Source organism: Equus quagga, unplaced genomic scaffold (assembly GCF_021613505.1).
Source record: "Equus quagga isolate Etosha38 unplaced genomic scaffold, UCLA_HA_Equagga_1.0 73442_RagTag, whole genome shotgun sequence".
NCBI lineage: Eukaryota > Metazoa > Chordata > Mammalia > Perissodactyla > Equidae > Equus > Equus quagga.
In genome coordinates this window covers 12,395,766-12,418,718 of record NW_025802777.1, presented here as the reverse complement: position 1 = coordinate 12,418,718, position 22,953 = coordinate 12,395,766, and the positions used below count along the sequence as shown (strand labels likewise).

Genomic DNA, 22,953 nt, shown 5'->3' with positions numbered 1-22,953 from the left:
AACAAATGATTGATAACAAAATCCTTAATTATAGAACCTGAGAAAGCACTTTTTTAGGAATTAAAGCAAGTCTTTTCTTACATGCTAGAAGAAACAACAACAAAAACTGAGTTAGAGACTGTGCTGTCCAGGCGCATCTTGAAACAATTGATAAAAAAAACAAAACAAAACAAAAAAAAACCTCTCTATCTATCTGTCACCTATCTATCTTTCTTTGGAAAAGTTTTATAAGAAGTGATGGATGGACACACATTTTTAGCAAGAAATCCCAGTCCTAATGTTGATTCTGCTTAACCAAACTTACTGGAAGGTAAATGATGCCAGGTGCTCCAGAGAGGACACAAGCTTTAGAAAGTACCAGATACATATGTCAGAGGACTAAAGATACTGGACAATAAATTTAGTGGCTGGCCACTGCGATGCACCTAGTCAACGGTTGCAACAACAGGAGTCATAGACCAAAGGGAAGCCACTATCAGACAAATAGTTGAGGGCTAGAAGACACAGGAGAGGTAGGTCAAGGGGTGGCAGCTGTTTAATTGGGAACCTTGGATATCTGGTGTATGTTGGTGACTGGCCTGAATTGGAGACATGGGAAGCAGTGGGAACAAAGTCAATTTCTGCAGGGTCTGGACACATGGCAATCAGTAGAAGGGCATCAAGAGGTTTCGCAGTTGGTGGGCCCACAGTTGGCTGGTTGGCAGCTGGTGGGCTCACCACAGTGCTCTTGGCAGTAGTCCAGGAGCCACGTTGGCAACTACAGATTAAGCAGAGGGCACCTCCACAGATCACTCTTCCAGAGCAGAGAACAACAGATAAGGAAAAAGGAATATAGCAATGACTCCCAAAAGAGCAAGAGCTATCATTTCCAGAGCCACAGTTGTTGACATGAAGTTAACAGAGTGAGTCTCTGAAGAGTTATAGAGACTTTCTCAAATGCGGTTTTTCCCTTCTGGGTAAGTTTTCTATATATCCTCACTGCTTTCTGGCAGTTCCACACACACTCACTTCTGTCTTGCTGAGATTGTTTTATCTGACAGCATTCCATTAATAGTTGTTCAGATGCCAATGAAAATACCCTTCAACCTTCTCATAAAGTTTTACTTGTGTTTTGCAAACACTCCTGTCCCAGATATTTACCCTAATTCTTCTTATTACTTCCAGTAAAGTGCCAGGGTCACAACCATATCCTTCTCCAGGATATGGTGCAAGAGAGGAGGGAGAACATAGTAAGTGTTCTTATCCCTAAGTGGTGGGTACAACGTACCAAACATAGGCTAGTAGCTCACAAAGCAAGAATGACTCCTCTTCCTTTAGTTTATTGTTTAGTAAAAAAATTCTAAACTACTGAAATCACAATATGTTTGAAGGGCTTTTGATACATGTTTCCAAATCCACACTTCTAAGACAGTGCATGAGTGTCTCAGTCACCAAATCCTCGATATCATTGGATATTGCTACCATTACTTATTTTTGCCAATTTGATATGGAAAATGATGTCTTATTATTTATCTAATATGCATTTGTAGATGACTGGTCAGGTCTCCTATTTTGGTATATTTTTATTGATTGCTTAGTTTTCCAGTTTTTGGATCTTGATTGTCAATTGTAAGATCATTTGTTAAAATCTTTTATTAGATGGAATCCTCTTCTAGGAACCCAGAAGAAAATGAGAATGAAAATGAAAAGTAGTTTACATAGGTTCTTAATTACCAAATCAAACTTTACCTTGAAAAATATGGGAGTTTTATGAAAAAAAAAAATAAAGCAAATTCCTGGACCTATCACCTAGAGGCTCATATTCAGAGAGTTGTAATCGGACCCAAGTACCTGATATACTTTGCCAATGTGTCTGCAAAGCCTGGTTAGGGATCCACCGGGCAAGAAAATCCCTTAAGTATCCACCAGTTCTTAAAGTTTCTGATTGTCTGTGACTACATAAAATAAAAACAAACCCATTGCATTCCAGAAGATCTTAAGACAGAAACTCTTTTTCATTGAAAATAGTTCATTGCTGGTGAAATCTCTCATGCAACTTTCTGCAGATTTTATCTCTTCCAGAAAATGTCCCCCAATCCCCCACAAATATCATATTGCTTTGGTGTTTGATGGATAGGTTGTAGAGTAACACATTGGGTTACAACTTTATTAGACTTCTGTTTCCGGATGCCAAACCATTAACATGGTAACTAAACTACCTGTTTAGAGGCATAGAAGATTCAGCAGTATGGCTACCATGCAAATAAATTGTGGTCAACACCCAGAATAATGCCCAGCATACAATAACAACTCAAAAACTTTTGTTGAATAAATAATGTTGAATGAATGCATTTGGAGATTCAATTTTAAGCAAAGATATTAAATTGTACTTTCCTCAACATAGTTTCAGATTCTAACCCTGGGCAATTTTCTTTTCCCTTTCAAGCCCTCCCTCTCCCTGTCTTTCTTTTTCTTCTTCTTTTCCACCCTCTCCCCACACTACTGGAAAGGAAATAGAAGCGTTGTGTGTTACTGCATTGTTTCATCCTAATAGTAAATAGAGTAATAGAGAACAGGCTTCTCTACAAGAAACAAGATGTCAAGTATGCTTTAAAATATAGCAATCTTTTCACCCTGCAGCCGAGAAAGCTCTGTAATCAATTCATAAATTTGTATTACAGATATATCTTGCAGGCCATCATCACCTCCAGAAATGCAGCTCATGCTGACTTGGCAATACTGGGTATTTATCAACCAATGAGAATTTCATACGGCAAAAAGAAAGTGCTGTTCTGTTTTAATGGAGAGCGAAGGCTCATCAATACAACTGCTGTTAGCTCAAACAGGAAAAGGCAACGTGTTGTGTGGGCCACATAACATGTTATTTCTTCTTTCTTTTCCATTGTGTAGTTAGATCTGCTAATGGTCTATTTATATTGGGAACCAGAGGTGGTTTGTACTTGCAGATGGAATTAAGAAGAATAGAAAAGCGGAGAGGCAGCAAAATATTGTTTTCTGGTGTCCTCTCAATTTGCCTCTGAAACCGCTGACTTTGCGTGCCTACACAAAGCTAATTTGCTCCTCTGAAGGTTCCATGCACACTCCGTTATTAAGTAAATTCCATTTCTTTGCTTTATGGAAACAAAAAGATTTTAACTTTTCAGTAAAGCTCTGGTTTGAATTCAGAAGAAAATCTAGCCTGAATTTGATTCTGCTCACTTAAGTATGTCTTATATTGCACTGCTTACATCCTTCCTTTAATTTCTAAATAATTGCCAAAAGGTGCAAATAGTCAAAGAATAAAATTCATTATCCTGAGATTTATTTTTCAGAGAATAGCAGCGTCTTTGGACTTTGGATGAGAAAATAAGACCATAGTAGAGAAAATACTAAGCTAAGACACCTGTGATCCAGTACTCATTGTGAGTTAGGACACTTTACAAGTTCATATCTATATGCAGTTGATTAGACTAAAATAGATGCATCATAAATGATGACAGAGACTTGCACATAAGTAAGGATGAGCTCCTATAATTGAATTGTCTATTGCTCTAAATTTTCATGTGGGCCTATTTTCTAGAATCACCTGACTATAAAAGTTTCTGTTTAAAACAGGATGTGTTATATTTCGCAAAATTTGTGATAGAGCTGGCTAGCATAGCTGTAATTAAGAAAGCAAAACCTGTGTTCAACATTGCATTCATTCACAGGTGTAATTTAAAAAGCTTGACACTATTGTGTGTTATGCAATAAATAATGATATGGTGTTTATTTTTAACTTCATATTTAGATAAATTTAGCATAAGACTTTAAGGAATTTGCTAAGTAGGATTAAACACATTTTTTGAAGGACCATGGAGTTCAATGATCTTATGATTATATTAAAGTGCTATAGAAAGTATGTTTGAATTAGTTTCCTAAAACTGGAAAAATTCCAGTATCTAGTGGAAAGATCTATATATCAGATGTCCAGTTTGCAACATTGTTATTCTAGATTCTGGTGAGGGACTTTTATCAGAGTGATGTGTTTGATACTATACTGTCTGTATAGAAGTGCTTTTCCTCAGTCCACTCTTGTTGGAATAAGAACTTGGAAGATTTTTTGTTAGTTCATCCTACAGCCTCTAGCTAGCAGCATTTTTTACACATGACACATTATATAGGTTCCTTGTGTGCAGTAAACTGCCTTCTCATGACATCCTGGAGGCCCAGATGTCACATAAAGGGCATTCATCCATTTGGAAAAGGTCACTGCTTTCTACAATATAAAATATCAGAGTATGCGTAGGACATGGATGCTTTCATTAGTCCGCAGGATTTTTCCTAATTAACCCTATTTATCAAGCCAATTGCTAGATATGTTAGAATATAAATAAACTCATGCTGTATTTTTTAAGTAGACCTTTAGTTTTCATGTTTAGATATGTCCCAGCACAAATCAGATAAGTAGGAAGTAAAAAAAACCTACTTCTATTTTAACGCACCGCCCAAACTTTGAACATCTATATTCCCAACAAAAAATAGAAGACTGATAATGGTAAACATGTTAGCAATAATGAATATCCGTTAATGACATATGCTGTTTGACCAAAACAGTACATTAAAATATGCTGAGCAATTTCCTATACAAAAAGAGTAAAGCAATCAGTAAAAAGGAGCAGAAATAGCCAAATAATCTGAGAGGAGAGAAGTCCTTGGACTTGAAATAGGTCAAGAAAGTATTTAAGTACTGCCCTGATTAATGTGTCAGAAAAGTGACAGAATTAAGAACGTCTACTTTTAAATATTTCTTTTGAAACCTACAAATGGAGTTACCTTGACATCGCAACATATATGTAATTTTTTGCGATTTGTTTACTCAAAAGGTGAACACAAGGTTTGTAAGTTATTGGTTGAATTACTTTGTATTGAAGGTTAATAAGCACAATAGACAAATCTGGAAGATGTTGGGCATTGCAAGGGAGAAGTAAGTATACTTCCTGACTTGTCTGCGGGGGGCACTTCCACATGTTCCTATGACCTCAAGTTGACTATGCCTCTCATTTCCATTGGTTTGAGAGTTACACACATTGTATATTCTTCTATCAACAATAATTCTGAAAGATCTGTCTGAAAGTTCTAGCTCTGCTGTTTGTATTTTTATTCAGCTGGTGAAATAAATGCTTGAATAGGAGTAACAGAAGATGTTAAAACATCTGGAGGAGAATATTGTTGCTCATTCTAGCATGGCTGCCGACACATTCCACACAGCAAAAATTCTCAACCAGTCCTGTTCCTCTTCCTTAGAGGCGTTTACTTTATGAAATCTTGGGTCAGAACCTAGAGTTACTCCAATGAAACATTAGATTGATGACTTATTAACAAATATTAAAAATTATAGCTGCAAATTCTTTTTAAAGATCATTTTGTGAGAGGATCAGTACTTTGTATGTAAAATGGACCATTTTGAGTCTTACTGTCTCAACAAGATGATATGATTCATGATAAGTGTAGGTGAAATATCTATTTCTAATTGGACACCCATCTGGCTGTGTTTAATTGACTTTTGGGAAACAGCCGAAGCTTGTTAAACACATTTTAGACATACTTTATAGGGGTTATGACCCTGTTGTTGGCAAGACTGTCTAATATATTGACTATATTGGCAAATTCTGGTATGACTCTTAACTCACTTACTACCCTCCAGACACACTAGCCTCCTTTTGTTCTCAATAATCCCTAAGCTTCTGCCTTTGATCTTATTTTCTATGTCTAAAACACAGTCGCTCAGTTTATCACAGGATACTCTCCTTTTAATCCTTCTAGTTACAATCCATTTGTCATTTTTTAAAAGACAAAATGCCCCTGACCTTGTTGAAAGTAACTATCTCCCCCTGTTTATAGTACCATTTTCATTCCCTTTATGCCATTTTATATACTCTAATATGATCATATTCTTTATCAGTATTTATTGCTTCTTTTCTGTCATTCCCCCAGATTGAGTATAAACTCCATAAAAGAAGAGATAGCACCTGTCTTTTTTACCACTGTATCCTCAGTACCCAGAATAGAACTTGGCACATAATCGGAATTCCTTATTATTTACTGAACAATTACGCACACTGAAATAACTTTGAATGATGCAAATGTGTTAATCGAATGATACAATGAAATATTGACTGGTTGTAAATCTGAAACAGTTCTTATATTTAAGCAGATTTTTTCAACCATTTCCGGGAACATATTCCAAAAAAAAAAACCAAAGCAAAAGACTGATTTAATGATCTAAATGATGAAAGGAACAATGACTAAGTACTCATGACTCTGCATAAATTTCTTTTAGGTCAATTAAGAATAAAAAAAGTGAAAGAGTTTATTTTTTATACATTTATTTCTTCTCCACAGTTCTTCCTTTCTGTATTTAGAGCGGGGTTTCTGACATGTTTCCTTCTCCCTAAAGAACTTCTTTTAACGTTTCTTGCGGGGAAAGTTGGCTGGCAATGAATTCTCCAGGTTTGTCTGTCTGAGAAAATCTTTATTCTCCTTTGCCTTTGAAAGATAATTTTACTGGATATAGGATTCTAGGATAGTGTTTTATTTTTTCTTTCTAGACTCTAAATATTTCACTCCACTCGCTTCTTGCCTGCATGATTTCTGGCAAGAGGTTCACTATAATTCTTATCCTCTTTCCTCTATAGATAAGGCACTTTTTCTCTGGCTTTTCTCAAGATTTCACTTTGTCTTTGTTTTTCTGTAGTTTAATAAGATATTAGTAAAGATAATGTTATTTTTGTTTTGTTTTGTTTTTAATCCTGCTTGGTGTTCTCCAAGCTCCCTAAATCAGCGGTGTGGTGTTTGTCCTTGAGAGTTCTCAGCCATTATTACTTAAATTATTTCTTCTACTCCTTTCTCTTTTTCTTCTCCTTTTGATATTCCAATTACAAGTAAGTTGCACCTTGTGAAATTGTCCCACAGTTCTTGGATGCTCTGTTCTGTTTTTTTCCATTCTTTTTTCTCTTGGCATTTCAGTTTGGGTAGTTTCTATTGACCTGTCTTCAAGCTCACTGATTCTTTCCTTGGCCATGTCCAGTCTTCTAATCAAATAATCAAAGGCATTCTTCACTTTCGTTACAATCTTTTTGATTTCTAGCATGTTTTACTCTTTTTCTGAATTTCTCTCTCTCTGCTTACATTAGCCACGTGTTTTGTACGCTGTGTGCTTTTTCCATTGGAGCTCTGAACATAGTAATCAGAGGTTTTTAAATTCCCTGTCTGATAATTCCAACATCTATAGCATATCTGAATCTAATTTTGATGCTTAATTTTTCTCTAGTAACTGTGTTTTTTATTGCTTTTCAATGTGCCTTATAACTTTGAGGAAGTCAGATATGTTGTATAGAGTGATAGGAACTGATGTAAATAGGCCTTTATTGTGAGGTTTCCAGTTAATCTGACAGTTGGGCTGTGATTAATATGTGTTATAGCTGTAGGTACCAGGGGCTTCTGATTTCTCTAGTATTCATTTTAGGTCTCTCCTTTTTGCTTTCCTATGCACTCCTCCTCAGAAAGAGTCTGCATCACGTAGCTCTTTCAATTGTAATCCACTGTTATTTTCCTGGAGCCCTGTTGGTATGGTGGTAAGGTGGGGGAGAGGGGAAGCAGTCTATAGTCTTATAATTAAATCTCAATCTTTTAGTGGGCCTGTGTCCCTGAGCTTGACCTTCACAAGTGTTTCTTAATTTCTATGCCCAACCCCACAACTTAGGTGAGACAGGAATGCTAGTGGGAGCTAGAGAGAGAGAAATGTCCTTTCCTGAGGTTGGATAAGGCACTGATAAAGTTTTTTCTCCTGGAGAGTGGGAATTTGTTATGGAGGAAGTGGCTCTGTGCGTGTTTCACTAGGATTACTGCTCCCGTTCCTTTGACATGGCCGTGAGGGCATCTTCCTCGATTTTTCACCATGAGTAACTGGTGAGGTTCCTGGAGGTAAAATCCACGAAGAGTGGAGCATCCCCAAGCCTGTGACACCAGGGTGTTCTCATACTCATGCTTGTTCACAGTCAGCCACCATTAATTCCTCACAATTATCGTGTTCCTATCAGGTTATGTCTGCAGCATAACCTTCTGCTCCAGGTAAGCAGCCTTTAGCTGAGATTCTCCGAATTTGCCTGTTTCTCCAAATTTTGAGGTGACTGTTTGCCCTACAAACTCACCTGTCTGATGGGTCTAGGAAAATTTGTTGATTTTCAAGTTGTCTAACTTTTTCTTGTTGTAAGACATAAGTGATGACTTCTAAGCTCTTTATATGTTGGAGCTGAAACCAGAAGACAATATATACCTTAGAAGACACCCCCAACACCTTTACCTTCGCCAATTTCTAGAAAATTTCCCTAAGAAAAATCATGTCTCAGTGGAGAAAGAAGAAACTACTGATTATATTGAGAAGTGATTATTCAGAATTAAGCTTTGAGAAAAGACCCAGATTCCAAATTCTACCCTCAAAATATTGGAACAATCTGTTAGACTAACCTTCCATTTTTTCTGCCTGGTTTCTAATCTAATCATTGTTCAAGTTTAAATATTTATTTTTCCTCAATCTAGTTCAGATAAGATAAGGAGCAAGATAATTCTATCTGATTTTAAACTTCAAGGACCATGCTTCATAATTGGTTATGATGGAGACCTAATATTCTTCCTTGATTAAAGTTCATTTAGGAAGGGCAATATATTATTTGAGCTCATGGTTTGATAACGGAAGTCAGTTCTTATGATATCCAGTTTCAAGATGACTATACCCAGAGGGTTAATCACAATCAACACATTGGTGTTTCAATATTGATAAAGAATACCCAATTTTTTTTGTGATAATAGAGCTGAAATACCTATCCTCCACTTATTTTAACCATAGAAAATATACCTACTAAGCTAGAAAAAGGCAATAAACATCATCAAATATTGACCTGGAATTAATTGGTGCAAAATAAACAAATTTTTGTATTATAATCATATAATTCACTTGAGAAACACGGGCTTTGAGAAAATTTAGAAATAAATCCTAGATGAGTAATTTATAATCTGTATAATCTTGGCTAAGTTAGGAACAATTATAACTACCTGCCAGATGTCAAGGTAATTAAATGAATTAAATAAAAAATATTACTCAAAGCTGGCAACACAAAATTGTCACATGTGGGTTAATGTATGAATAGTAGCAGGTCCTATCTAGTCACATGATATCAGAAATAGAATCTCCCTTAAATTCCAGGTCTTAGAATTCTGAACTATGATGAGATAAGAAGTGAACACTTGTTTCCAGCCAACCTTAAGAAAATAGTGCAGAATAAAACTCCAAAGAGAAAAAACACCAACGTGAATTTCCTCATCAGTACTATCCTAAATCTAAATACCTCCTTCCCTAGCTTCTGCAACTATCTGACCAAAACATAATCTACTTAAATTCAAATCAATGATCATTTACAGAGAGCCTAAGTCATATATTGACACAAAGATAGGCTTTGAAGAGCCCAAAGTCTAGAGAAGAGTTCAGAAATGCAAATAAAAGAATGAAAAGTTAAGCATGATATTATTGTAAGAACAGATAAATAGTGAACAGGACAGAATAAAGAGTCTAGGTATAAACACACTCATATATGGATACATGATTTATGAAAAAAAAAGGCACTGACCTGCTATGCAGTAGGAAAATGAGTGTCTTTTAGGAAATGGTGCTGGTTTAACTGGAATTTTGGCTTCTAATAGACAGCACACACACACACATACACATGCCAATTTTACATTGACTGCATATTTAAATGTTGAAGGTAAAACAAAAATTCTATAAAGTTAACATATAGTATTTTCATTAATTTAGAGTATTAAAGATTTCTTAAAAGGGACAAAAAAAATTAACCATAAATAAAAGATTTATAAATTTGACTAACTTAAAAATAAGGAACTTCTATTAATCTAAAGATACCATTAAAAAATGAAAAAACAGGTAGTGATGTGGAAGAAGATATATTCAAAATATAACCAACAAAGAGCTAATATATAGACTACGCAAAGAACTCTTTTCATTCTAAAATCAAACGTACCAATGAAAAATATGAGCAAAGACATGAATGGTTACTTCAAAAAAGAAAAAGACATTCAAACGGACTAGGAGCATTGAAAAAATTTCTCAATCTGATGAGTCATCAGGAAAATTCAGAATAAGATCAACATTTGTTATAACTACATACTCACTAGAATGGCTAAACTTACAAAGATTGACAATTGTAAATATTGACGAGGATGTAGAACAACTGGAATTTTCATGCTCTGATAGTAGAAATTGATGCCGGTACAACTGTAGGGTATAACTTTGTCACGGTGTAGAATAAAGCTGAACAGGCACATTCCATGCAATTTATCAATTTCACTCCTGAACATATTACCCAACAGAATATTTCCATATGTATATCAAAATACAGGTGGAAGAATAAGAGTATTCTATACATTATTTCTAATAAATCCAAACTGGAAACAACCCATATGATCATCAATGGCAGAATGGATAAACAAATTTTGGTGTTTTAGTGCCTTGAATATTATACATCAAGGAAAATAAGCAGAATACTGGTATATAGAGCAGCATGGAAGAATCTCACAAACACAATATTTAATAAAAGAAGACAGAGACAAATGGGTAGATAATGTAAAATTTTACTTGAACGTTCAAGAACAGGCAAAACTAATAAATGGGTTAGAATTCACAATAATGGCTGCATTTGTAGAGTAAAGATTTGTGCACAAATTAGTATGTATGTTACTTTTCAACTAAGATCTCATTTAAAATTATTTAAAAAATAAACAGTCCAGTGGCCGGGCCAGTGGTGTAGTGGTTTAGTTTGTGCGCTCCACTTCATCAGCCCAGGGTTCGCAGGCTCAGATCTCAGGCGTAGACCTAGCACCTTTTGTCAAGCCATACTGTGGTGGCATCCCACATACAAAATCAAGGAAGATTGGCACAGATGTTAGCTCAGGGACAATCTTCCTCACACACACAAAAATAAAAATAAAGTGCAACAAGACAAACAATAGAAGTATGTCTAAGATAAAAGGCAGGCTAAGTCAATGTGTGATTTACGAAATGTGTAAGGAGCAAGGAGGGACTAAGAAAAGCTTCAAAACATAAAGGGTGCAGATCTCTCAAAATATCTAGGAGAGCCAGGCAAGTAAGGCTAAAGAATGAACTAGAATTGATTTTAAAACAGCAGAATGAATATGATGATAAGAGGAGCCAGTATTGAGCTCCAGTGTGAGAAAGACCATAAGGAGAGATGGATTCTGAGAACCAGAGGCATATGCCTTCTCTAAAAAGAAGAGCCACTAGTTAGCTCCAAAAATCATTGTCTTTCTTGCATACTTTCACAGTTTCTAGATATTCCAGTTCCTCAAAAAGTTGAACATTCATGCCTTTACAGTTTAGTTTTATTTTAACTTGTGAAATATATACCCCTACACATTTATGTTCATTGAGGGAAAAATGTGTCATTAATACATGAATGTCCCACACTAAATGACTTCTGGTAAATACTGAGATAGTTCAGGTTTGTTTTGTTCACTTCTGCATCTCTTGTGGCTGGCCGAGGATGGTTAGGGATGTAGTAGATAGGTAATAAAAATTTTGCTGAATAAATCAATAGTTTAATAAATGAAGTTGAGCTGTCTTTTTAAAAGTATGGATTTTAAAGGTAAATAGATCAGAGATGCATCCCGGTATTGATGACGATATACAAACAGGGTGGATGTTTGTAATAAGCAGCATTTTGGAGGACATACGTGTAAGTCAGAATTGCAGCAGCTCAACGTTTGCAACATAGAGAAGTGCATGAAGCCAGAGAAGTGGGAAGGAGAAAGATGATGAAGGAAGCCAGATGTCATGGTAAGGGGTTTGTATGTTTATTTTATGGGAAGAGATCATCATAGGAAGCCACCAAAGGCTTAAGCAACAGTGAGAAGTGGTTCAGTTTGCAATTAGAACATTCTGGTGGAAGCAGGTTCACTGGAAGAGAGAGATAAGGAGATCATTCCTAATCTTGCCTTTTCAAAATAACTTTCACCAAGGGCTCTTTGGGTCTTTCAGGTACATAGGATCAGAAATCTAGAAAGCAGCTTGAGGAATAAACCATCAAGCCATTCCCCTACTGTCAGATAAGAACATATGGTTGAGTATACCATGGCCTATTTACTTATTTTGTAAGCAGTTGAGGTTGGTCATTTCTGTGTTAAAACGAAGAAATAAAAAACAAACAGAAGAACCAGATTCTTAATTCTCATTGGATCTCATTTATTGCAGCAGAAACCAAAGAAATTCTTCCTACATCAGAGTGACAGTGAATAGCATTGTAAACCAAATAATTTTATGTCAAGGAGAGATGAAAAGAAGAGTTAAAAATGTGAAAGGAGCAGCTTGCATTAGATCAGGCACAGTAAAAACAAGAAAAGGCAGTCACTACTAGGAAAGCAGCAAAAGTCCATGGAGCTTGAATTTTCATCCTGGATCCTCGGTATGGTTATAAACTGGAACAAGGAGGCTACTGGCCTCCCAGTGCAGAGCAAGATGGACGACAAGTGTTGAACACGTGGGTCAGAGGTTGGTATCCAACGGAGAGAGGATGCAGAGGTCTGAGGCTGCTGGACACAATGCTAAGTGGTTGAGGACGACAGGGCAAATAACCAAAAGGGCGGGATATATAAGGGAGGAGGCTCAGGGGTCGGCAGCTGCTGGACACATAGCTCAGAGGTCTACCGGATACTGGGAGGTAGGAGCTAGAGACGTAAGAAGCAGCAGGAAGAAAACTGGTTCCTTGGCTGGGTCTGGGCACATAGTAAGCAGTGGAGGGGCAGTGAGAAGTTGCACAGTTGCTGGGCTCACAGCTGGCTGGCTGGCAGCTGGTTGGTTCATTGCAGGTCTCTTGACAGTTGTCCAGGAGCCAGGTATGGTCTTGACAGCTACTGGGCAAGCAGACGACATCTCCACAGCTCACATTTGTAGAGCAGAGGGCAATGGAGGAGGGGAGAGGAATATGACATGGATTTCTGAGGGATCCCAAGCTGTAGCTTCCAGAGCAGTAGTTGTGGCAAGACATGGTGAGGTTTCCAGAGCAGGCTGTGGTTGACTGAAAAGAAGCGAGTGTCTCAAGTTTCGCTGTGCCCCTCGTTTGGCCTGATCCCTTATATATACCTAGGAGGTGATGATCCTGTGTACAGACTCCTTTCTTCCTTGTTATATGAGTCCGCATCAGAACTCTTCATTATAGTCCAGGAAGTTGTGCTCCCACCTCTCATAAAACTGGATGTTCCTGCCAATGCCTTCCATTGATTAAATATATGTTTAAGCAGTGTGACTGAATTTTAATAGGATGTCTTCTTCTTAAATTATTCAACCCAAACTGATACTTTTGAAGGTCATTCTCTTATTCTAATTATAACCACCACTGCATAAACATTCTTAGAATTCCTCTCTTGGAACTGTCTTTAAAAGTTGTAGAAAACTTCTCTGCAGCAGTGGCATGTTATGTCTCATGCAAAGAAAATTCTGTGCTTTTTGGAAATTGTCAAAAAAGGAAACTTACAAGAAAGTTTGTTGCAAAAGAATGTAAAAAATCCTGTAACCTATATGCTCTGGGGCAGAAAGAGTTTAAAAGTAGTATAAGGTGGAAAATTTTAATGCACACAAATTTGTGCTTTGTTTTATTTTAGAATCCTGGTAGAAAGTGACTTCCCACCAAAATATCTTTATTTTAAAAAAGCATGCTTATTTTTTTCGTTTCAATAAATAAATAAATAACCTTAGTCAAGCTGGAAGCTTAGTTTATGTTTAAAGTATTCTTAATAGAGAGAAATAAATTGGGCTCAGTTAAAATTGTGGATCCTACTGTGAACAAAAGCAAATAAACAAAACCCCTTAAAGAAAGTTGAGTGTCATGACGTTTCTCTTGGTTATTACAGGCTATATATGTCATGGCTACTCATGTTCCAACTGAGAACTAATATTCTTTGGGGAAAAAATAGACGTAATGATTAAGACATGAACCTGGATTTGGCTTTGCTTCTTACGTTGGTTCTGGTGTCAGTTCCCAAAGAGCAGTTTCTAAGCTCTTTCACGTGGGCAATAGCATCAGAATAAATGTAGAGTTTTCCTAAGTATGAGTACTTTGAAGGCAACTTGGGGATATATTTTCTCATAAAAATTGGTTTACAAAAGGCATGGTTGTGTTTAGCCTCAACCATCTCACTGTGTTTTTCATATACCAACAAAACTAGTGACTCCAGTGGCTATTTTAATGGAAATTTTAATTATCTACTGGATCTAAAGTCCCTATTCCCTTTAGCTGGAAACTCAGTGGAAATCACAGCACTTTCCTCTGTTTTAATGTTTAATGGATATGCTCACACATCCTAAGTCTCCCTCTGTCCAGGAGGAGTAGAATCTTTGAAATAGAAGATTGGTTTCTCTGCGATCCAATATAGGACTGTTTTGCTACCAGGGATAGAAATATGAAAAGAAAATGATATAGTCTCTGAGGTCCTCTACTAGCAGGTTGAAATTATCCCAGTATTTTAGGTCAGAGAACACTACCCTTTGGTGATTTATACCTGATGTGTTTGAGGAATCCCCCCAAACCCAAGTCCCACTCTACCAACTTCATCACCTGATACTCTTTGTACACATTGCTTGAGTCTTCTTGTGAAATACTGGAAGCATCAGCTAAATGGCGTTAGTAATAAGTACAGCTATATTTAACTGAATGCTTATCAAATTTATATGTTGATGCTCTTTATACCCACTCTTCTTTAATATAAGCAAGAGCCCAACACTTGCATCATTAGTGCATCAATATACTTGTACATATGTATGTATGTGTATTGTTTATGCTGTATGTATAATGAATGTTTTGTCCATGAAAGGAAGGGATGTGGAATAACAGGAAACTGACATTCATTTAGCGTCTACTCTGGGCAACACCTTGCAGTGTGGGTAGCCACATATGCAATGTCATTTTGTCATCACAATTCTTTACAGTAAATTTTACTATTTCAAGTATTCTTATGAGAAAACTTGAGACATAGAAAGTTATAGTAATTGATATGAAGAAAAGTATTTAAACAAAAGGGGTTCAAACATTTGAACATTTGCTTGGGGGTCCTTGACCCCTGAACATTTTTTCTCCCATTATCCAACACGGCATTATATAGAGATATATTGATATCATCATTTACTAACTATGCAACCCTGGGAAATTTGCATAATTTCTCTGATGATCAGTTACTGTCAGTATTATTCCATGGAACAATGGGAATATTAGAAATGGCTGCTTTTCAGTGTCATTTTTAGGATATATTAGGATGTAAGAAAAAGTTAAATGTGAACTGCAAGACACTATACCAGAATAATTTATTTTCTTGCTTTGGCATCCTTAATCCATTCCAAAGAGTACCACCTTAGCTTTAATTCCTTTAGAGTACCCCATGAGACTCTCAATTTTTTGTTGTTGTGGGGAGATAACACTGCAAAAATATCCATGGAATTTCAGAAAATAGAGTGCCCTGAACGTAAGTTGTGCCCTAATATAACAAATATTGAGCTGATATTATTTGACAGTGACTGTGTCACTAAAAGAGAAGAGATTATGTGGGCATAACAGCAGGTACCTCATTAGCAGGCTCTTAAAAACTACAGGTTTCAGGCTTTTCTGATGTAAGAGCCAGGGAGAGGCTGAGGAACTGGGCATCCTGTCTTCTTCTCCAGATTTGCCCATTTTATTGTTTTTTCTTCAATTAACTAGGGGTCGTTCCCTCTCCTACTATGGAGAAACAACCCTGAATTTCTCGGTTTTGGACACAAAGAATCCTCAGAGCATTGCAACAATAAAGGTATGCCAATAAATGACATACCTTGCATTCATTCATTCAACAAATATTTCTTGAGCATCTAGTATATGCAAAACATTATAATATGTGCTGGCAATAATACCAAGATACCATTGATTTCCGCTGCTGGACAACATCCAATCTTATAGATGTGATAAGACAGGTACACAATCCACGTCAGTGTTGACTAAGTTCTATAAATGTCATACAGAGAAGAGCAAACATTGTTCACTGGCTTCACCTGAAGTTGTCGTTTGATATTCATTTTGAAGGATGGGAGGAAATGAGAGAGGGTTTGGGAAGGGAAAGATACTTCAGGCTGTAGCAAAAAGTATAAAGGCAGAAAAAATGCTGACATAGTTCTTTCAGTGAAGAGTCCTTAGAGGCAAGTTGTAGTAACTAAACTTAGATTCACATGCTGAATCTAATCCACTCATCAAGGAAGTAGTTAAGATTTTGTTCTACGGGCATGATGACCCAATAACTGACTTCAAGAAGAGAGTACTGGGATTAAAATGCATCATAGATTGGAAAGAGGGAAAATCTATTGTAATGATTTTCCTCCTTGATGCACTAAAATTATGTCTTTTGATCCATTTTCCCTTTCTGTTATCACTGCCATCATTCAAGATGGGTTTTGCTCCCCATTTCTTATGCTATCTAGACTCCTATCACTATTGTCTTCCCTTTAGCTTGATTACTGTATTTAGGTTAATATTGCTAAAATTAATTTTATTATGATTCTCTTACTCAAAATCATTGATAACTCCCCTTTGTCCACAGAGAATTGTCCAAACACTTGATCAGCGCCCCCCTGCTTCCCAATAGAGATTCTCTTCTCTTTTTGGATTGTCTGTTCATGTCTCCAAGTATGCCACATCCATCCTCATTTCACATCATCTCCTCATTCATCCTACTCTTCCTCTCTTTTGGGATAATTCTTGAATTTTACCTATCATTCAAACATCAGCTAAATTAGCCCCTTCTTCATAAATACGTTTCTACCAACCTAATGTCTCCAGCTTTAAATTTGTATATTTATCATTACCTAATTCAAACACACACACCCACACACATACTGCTTTGCGTCGCAAGCAAAACATTCTTTCTGTATGTGTCTTATTTCCTGATTATATTACAGATTCTTATAGTTACTGTCTGCTGAGTCCTTATTATATGCTAGACATGATTCTACATGTTTTACATGTATTAACTGATTTAATCCTCACCTCACAACATCCCTATTCAAGTATTTGTGATCATTATCCTCAATACATCTGAGGAAACTTAGTCGATCCTTAGGAAATATTTGCTCACTAGCATCATGGCATTCATGAAATATAACTTAGGCTTTCTTTATCAAATAAAACTTGACCTTTACTTAGTCAAGTCAATAATCTCTTTTATTTACTTTTCTTACCATTTTTCCATCTTCACCAGGGAAAGTCAACGTTCAAGGAATATAAAAGAACATGAGGATAGAAACAGGTTCAGAGGGACTGAACACCCTTTGTCAAGTTTTCCTCCTGCCTGTTCTAATATCCCTGATTAATATTCATTGTAGCTTGGCTTGGAGAAGACAACCAATTATCTAGAGTCAGCCCATTGCAACCTACAACATAATGAAGTGTCCTAATTTTAGCACCCCCTGTTGGATGCTGTGTGTAAAATCACTAAATTATGATATACTGGAAGAATTAAGTAATTCCCTGACTGGCGATGTAGAGTTTTGGATAACTGATAAGGCAGCTAGGCTGTAATCTAGTTTCTCATTTATTTATTATTTTTATTGCAATAACATTGCTTTATAAGATTATATAAATTTCGGGTGAACATCATTATATTTATATTTCTAAGTAGATTACATCATGTTCACCATCCAAAGACTAATTACAATCCACCACCATACACATAGGCCTGATCACCCTTTTCACCCTCTTCCCTCTGCCCTTCCCCTCTGGTAACCACCAATCCAATCTCTATCTGTATGTGTGTGTTTGTTGTTGTTTTTATCTTCTATTTATGAGTGAGATCATATGATATTTGACTTTCTCCCTCTGACTTATTTTACTTAGCATGATACCCTCAACCTTCATTCAAGTTGTCACAAATGGCCAGATTTCATCCATTTTCAGGGCTGACTAGTATTCCATTGTGCATATATACCACATCTTCTTTATCCATTCATCCCTTAGTGGGCACCTATGTTGCTTCCAAGTCTTGCCTATTGTGAATAATGGTGTAATGAACATAGGGGTGCATATATCTTTATACATTAATGTTTTCATGTTCTTTGGAAAAATACTCAGCAGTGGAATAGCTGGATTGTATGGCAGTTCTAGTCTTAATTTTTTAAGGACTCTCCATACTGTTTTCCATAGAGTCTGCACCATTTGGCTCTCCCACCAGCAGTATATTACATTTCCCTTTTCTCTACATCCTCTCCAACACTTTTTTCCTGTCTTCTTAATTATAGCCATTCTGACCCTCATGAGGTGATATATCATTGTAGTTTTGACTTGCATTTCTCTGATAATTAGTGATGTTGAAGATCTTTTCATGTGCCTGTTGGCCATCTGTATATCTTCTTTGAAGAAATGTCTGTTCAGATCTTTTGCCCATTTTTTAATTGGATTGTTAGTTTTTTCATTGTTGAGATGTATGTGTTCTTTATATATTTTGGATATTAATCCCTTACCAGATACATTGTTTGCAAATATCTTCTCTGAATTGTTAGATTATCTTTCGTTTTGTTGATGGTTTCCTTTGCTGTGCAGAAGCTTTTTAGTTTGGTGTAGTCCCATTTTTGTTTGTTTTTTCCATTGTTTCCCTTGCCCAATCAGACATTGTACTTGAAAATAGTCTGTTAGGACCAATGTCGAAGAGCATACTGCCAATGTTTTCCTCTAGAATTTTCATGTTTTCAGGTCTTACATTCAAGCCTTTAATACTTTTTGAGTTAATTTTTGTGTATGGTCTAAGATAATGATCTACTTTCATTCTTTTGTATGTGGCTTTCCAGTTTTCCAAATACTGTTTATTGAAGAGACTGTCCTTTCTCCATTGTATGTTCTTGGATTCCTTGTGGAAAATTAGCTGTCCATAGATGTGTGGGTTTATTTCTGGGCTCTCAATTGTGTTCCATTGGTCTGTGTGTTTGTTTTTGTGCCATTATCATGCTGTTTGGTTACTGTAGCTTTGTAGTATGTTTTGAAATGAGGGAGTGTGATACCTACAGCTTTGTTCTTTTTTCTCAGGGTTCCTTTAGCTATTCGGGGTCTTTTGTTGTTCCATATACATCTTAGGATTCTTTGTTCTATTTCTGTGAAAAATGTTCTTGGAACTTCAATGGGATTGCATTGAATCTGTCAATTGCTTTAGGAAGTATGGACATTTTAACTGTTAATCTTCCAATCCAAGAGCATGGAATATCTTTCCATTTCTTTGTATCTTCTTCAATTTCTTTCAACAATGTTTTATAGTTTTTAGTTTAAAGGTCTTTCACCTCCTTGGTTAATTTTATTCCTAGGTATTTTATTCTTTTTGTTGCATTTGTAAATGTGATTGTATTCTTAATTTCTCTTTCTGCTACTTCACTGTTAGTGTATAGAAATGCAACTGATTTTTGTATGTTGATTTTGTATCCTGCAAATTTACCTTATTCATTTATTATTTCCAGAAGGTTTTTGATGGATTCTTTAGGGTTTTCTACATTTAAAATCATGTCATCTGCAAATAGTGACAGTTTCATTTCTTCCTTTCCAATCTGGATCCCTTTTATTTCTTTTTCTTGCCTGATTACTCTGGGTAGGGCTTCCAATACTATGTTAAATAAGAGTAGTAAAAGTGAGCATCCTTGTCTGCTTCGTGTTCTTAGAGGTATAGCTTTCAGTTTTTCTCCAATAGAATGATATCTGCTGTGGGTTTGTCATAAATGACCTTTATTAATTTGAGGTGCTTTCCTTCCATTACCACTTTATTCAAGTTTTTATCATAAATGGATGCTGTATCTTGTCAAGAGTTTTCTCTGCATGTATTAAGAGGATCATGAGGTTTTTATTCTTCATTTTGTTAATGCGGTATATCACGTTGATTGATTTGTGGACGTTCAATCATCCCTGTATCCCTGGAATAAATCCTACTTGACCCTGGTGTGTGATCTTTTTAATGTACTGTTGCATTCGATTTGGTAGTGTTTTGTTCAGGATTTTTGCATCAATGTTCATCAGTGATATTGGCCTGTAATTTTCTTTTTTTGAGTTGTCCTTGTCTGGTCTTGGTATCAGGGTAATTATGGCTTCACAGAATGAGTTAGTAAGCTTCCCTTCCTCTTCAATTTTTTGCAAGAGTTTGAGGAGGATCGATATTAAGTCTTCTTTGAATGTTTGGTAGAATTCAGCAGGGAAGCCATCTGCTCCTGGACTTTCATTTTTGGGGAGGTTTTTGATTACTGTTTTGATTTCCTTATGGGTGACGGGTCTATTCAAATTCTCCATTTCGGGGCTGGCCCTGTGGCCCAGTGGTTAAGGTCACATCCTCCCCTTAGATGGCCCAGGGTTCGCCAGTCTGGATCCCGGGCATGGACTTACACACCTCTCATCAAGTGATGCTATGGTGGCATCCCACGTGGAGGAACTAGATGACTTACAACTAGAATACACAACTATGTACTGGGGCTTTGGGAAAAAGAAAAAAAAGAGGAAGTTTTCCAACAGATATCAGCTCAAGGCCAATCTTCCACACAAATAAATAAATAAGGAAAGCCAAGAAGAGCAGAGATTTAAAAAAAAAATAAAATCATCTTTTAGAAAAAAAAAATTCTCTATTTCTCTTGACTCAGTATTGGAAGGTTATATGATTCTGAGAATTTATCCACTTCTTGTAGATTATCCAAATTGTTGGTGTATAGCTTTTTGCAGTATTCTCCTGTAATCTTTTGCATTTCTGAGGTGTCTGTTGTAATTTTTATGTAATTTCTGATTTTATTTTTTTAAGCATTGTCTCTTTTTTTTTGGTGAGTCCAGCTAAAGGTTTGTCAATTTTGTTTATCTCTTCAAAAACCAGCTCTTCATTTCATTGATTTTTTTCTATTGTTTTTTTAGTCTCTATTTCATTGATTTATGCTCTGATTTTTATTATTTCCTTCCTTCTACTGATTTTGGGCTTTGTTTCTTCTTCCTTTTCCAATTCCTTTAGGTGCACTGTTGGATTGTTTATTTGAGGTTGTTTTTGTTTGTGAAGGTAGGCCTTTATTGCTATAAATGTCCCTCTTAGAACTGCTTTTGCTGTATCCTGTAAAATTTGGCATGTCATATTTTTATTTTCCTCTGTCTCAAAATATTTTTTTATTCCTCCGTTGATTTTTTCATTGACCCAATCATTGTTCAGTAGCATTTTGTTTAATGTCCTCATATCTGTGGCCTTTCCAATTTTCTTCCTGTAGTTGATTTCTAGTTTCATACCATTGTGATCAGAAAAATGTGATCTGTCTTGGAGAATGTTCCATGTGCATAAAAGAATGTTTATTCTGTGGTTTTGGGATGGAATGTTCTGGATATGTCTACTAAGTCCATTTGGTTTAATGTGTCATTTAAGGCCAGTGTTTCCTTATTGATCTTCTGTTTGGATTATCTATTGGTGTAAATGGAGTGTTAAAGGCCGCTACGATTAATGTCTTGCTGTCTATTTCTCCTTTTGTGTTTATTAATGATTGCTTTATATATTTAGGTGCTCCTAAGTTGGGTGCATAGATATTTACAAGTGCTATATCCTTTTGTTGGATTTTTCCCTTTATCGTTATGTAGTTCCCTTCTTTCTCTCTTATTACAGTTTTTGTTTTAAAGTCTATTTTGTCTGATATAAGTACTGCTATCTTAGCTTTCTTTTCATTGTCATTTACATGGAGTATCTTTTTCTATCCCTTCACTTTCAGTTTGTGAGTGCCTTTAGTGTGTCTGAAGTGTGTCTCTTGTATGTATCATATATGTGGACCTTGTTTTTTTTATCCTATCTGCCACCCTATGCCTTTGATCAGAGTATTTAGTCCATGGACATTTAAAGTAGCTATTGGTAAGAATGTGCTTATTGCCATTTTGTTACTTTTTTCTGGGTGTTTTAGTTGTTCTTCTCTGTTCCGTCCTCCTTCTCTTGCTCTCCTTCCTTGTGGTTGATGGCTTTGTTTATGTTTGGGTTCCTTTCTATTAATTTTTTGTGTGTTTATTATAGGTTTCTTGTTTGTGATTACCATGAGGTTCATATATAATAACCTACATATGTAGTCATCTATATTAGACTGATGGTCTCTTTAGTTTGACCTCTTGCTGAAAGCTCTACTCTTTTACTCCCCTCCCCCCCACATTTTATGTTTTTTGATGTAATATCTAACCTCTTTTTTTTTGCAAGTATATCTGTTACCCTCTTATCATGAAAATCAATAGTTTTGGTACTTTGTCTTTTTACCTTCATATTAGCTTCATAGGTGGTTGGTCTGCTGGCTTTACAGTATGTTTGCCTTTACTGGTGATTTTAAAGTTGTTGTTTTGGGGTTTTTTTGATAATTTTCTTATTCCTATTTGTGGTCTTTTCTTTTCCACTTAAATAAGTCCCTTTAGCATTTCTTGTAAGCCTGGTTTCTTGGTGATAAACTCCTTTAATTTTTACTTGTCTAGAAAGCTCTTCATTTCTCTCTCCATTGTGAATGATCACCTTGTTGTGTAGAGTATTCTTGGCTGTAGATTTTTTCCTTTCGGCAATTTCAATTTGTTGTGTCACACCCTTCTAATCTGTAAGGTTTCTTCTGAGAGGTCAACTGATAGCCTTACGGAGTTTTCTTCGTATGTAACTTGTTGCCTTTAACTTGTAATTTTTAGGATTCTCTCTTTATTTTTAATTCTTGACATTTTAATTATAACGTGTCTTGGAGTGGGCCTCTTTGGGTTCATTTTGTTTGGTGTTCTCTGCTTTCTGCACCTGAATGCCTGTTTCTTTCCTTAGGTTAGGAAAGTTTTCAGCTATTATTTCTTCAAATATATTCTCTGCCTTTTTGTTTCTTCTCCTTCTGGGACACTTAGAATACGA

At 36.1% G+C, this 22,953-nt stretch overlaps 1 protein-coding gene and 1 long non-coding RNA gene across 3 annotated transcripts in view; one reads left to right on the top strand and one right to left on the bottom strand.

Moving 5' to 3' along the window:
- LOC124234269 (uncharacterized) overlaps positions 1-22,953 on the top strand; it is a 90,309-nt gene that overhangs the window by 31,384 nt on the left and 35,972 nt on the right. The window lies entirely within an intron of this gene.
- On the bottom strand, positions 12,308-13,168 carry LOC124234265 (keratin-associated protein 26-1-like). Its single transcript, XM_046651515.1, has one exon. It carries the CDS (start codon positions 13,089-13,091, stop codon positions 12,537-12,539), a length of 555 nt encoding a protein of 184 aa, XP_046507471.1. The 5' UTR covers positions 13,092-13,168; the 3' UTR covers positions 12,308-12,536.

Bases quoted from the DNA above. Each gene is read 5' to 3' on its own strand.
- LOC124234265 (XM_046651515.1), bottom strand. From the start codon at position 13,091: ATGTCTTGCCACAACTACTGCTCTGGAAGCTACAGCTTGGGATCCCTC.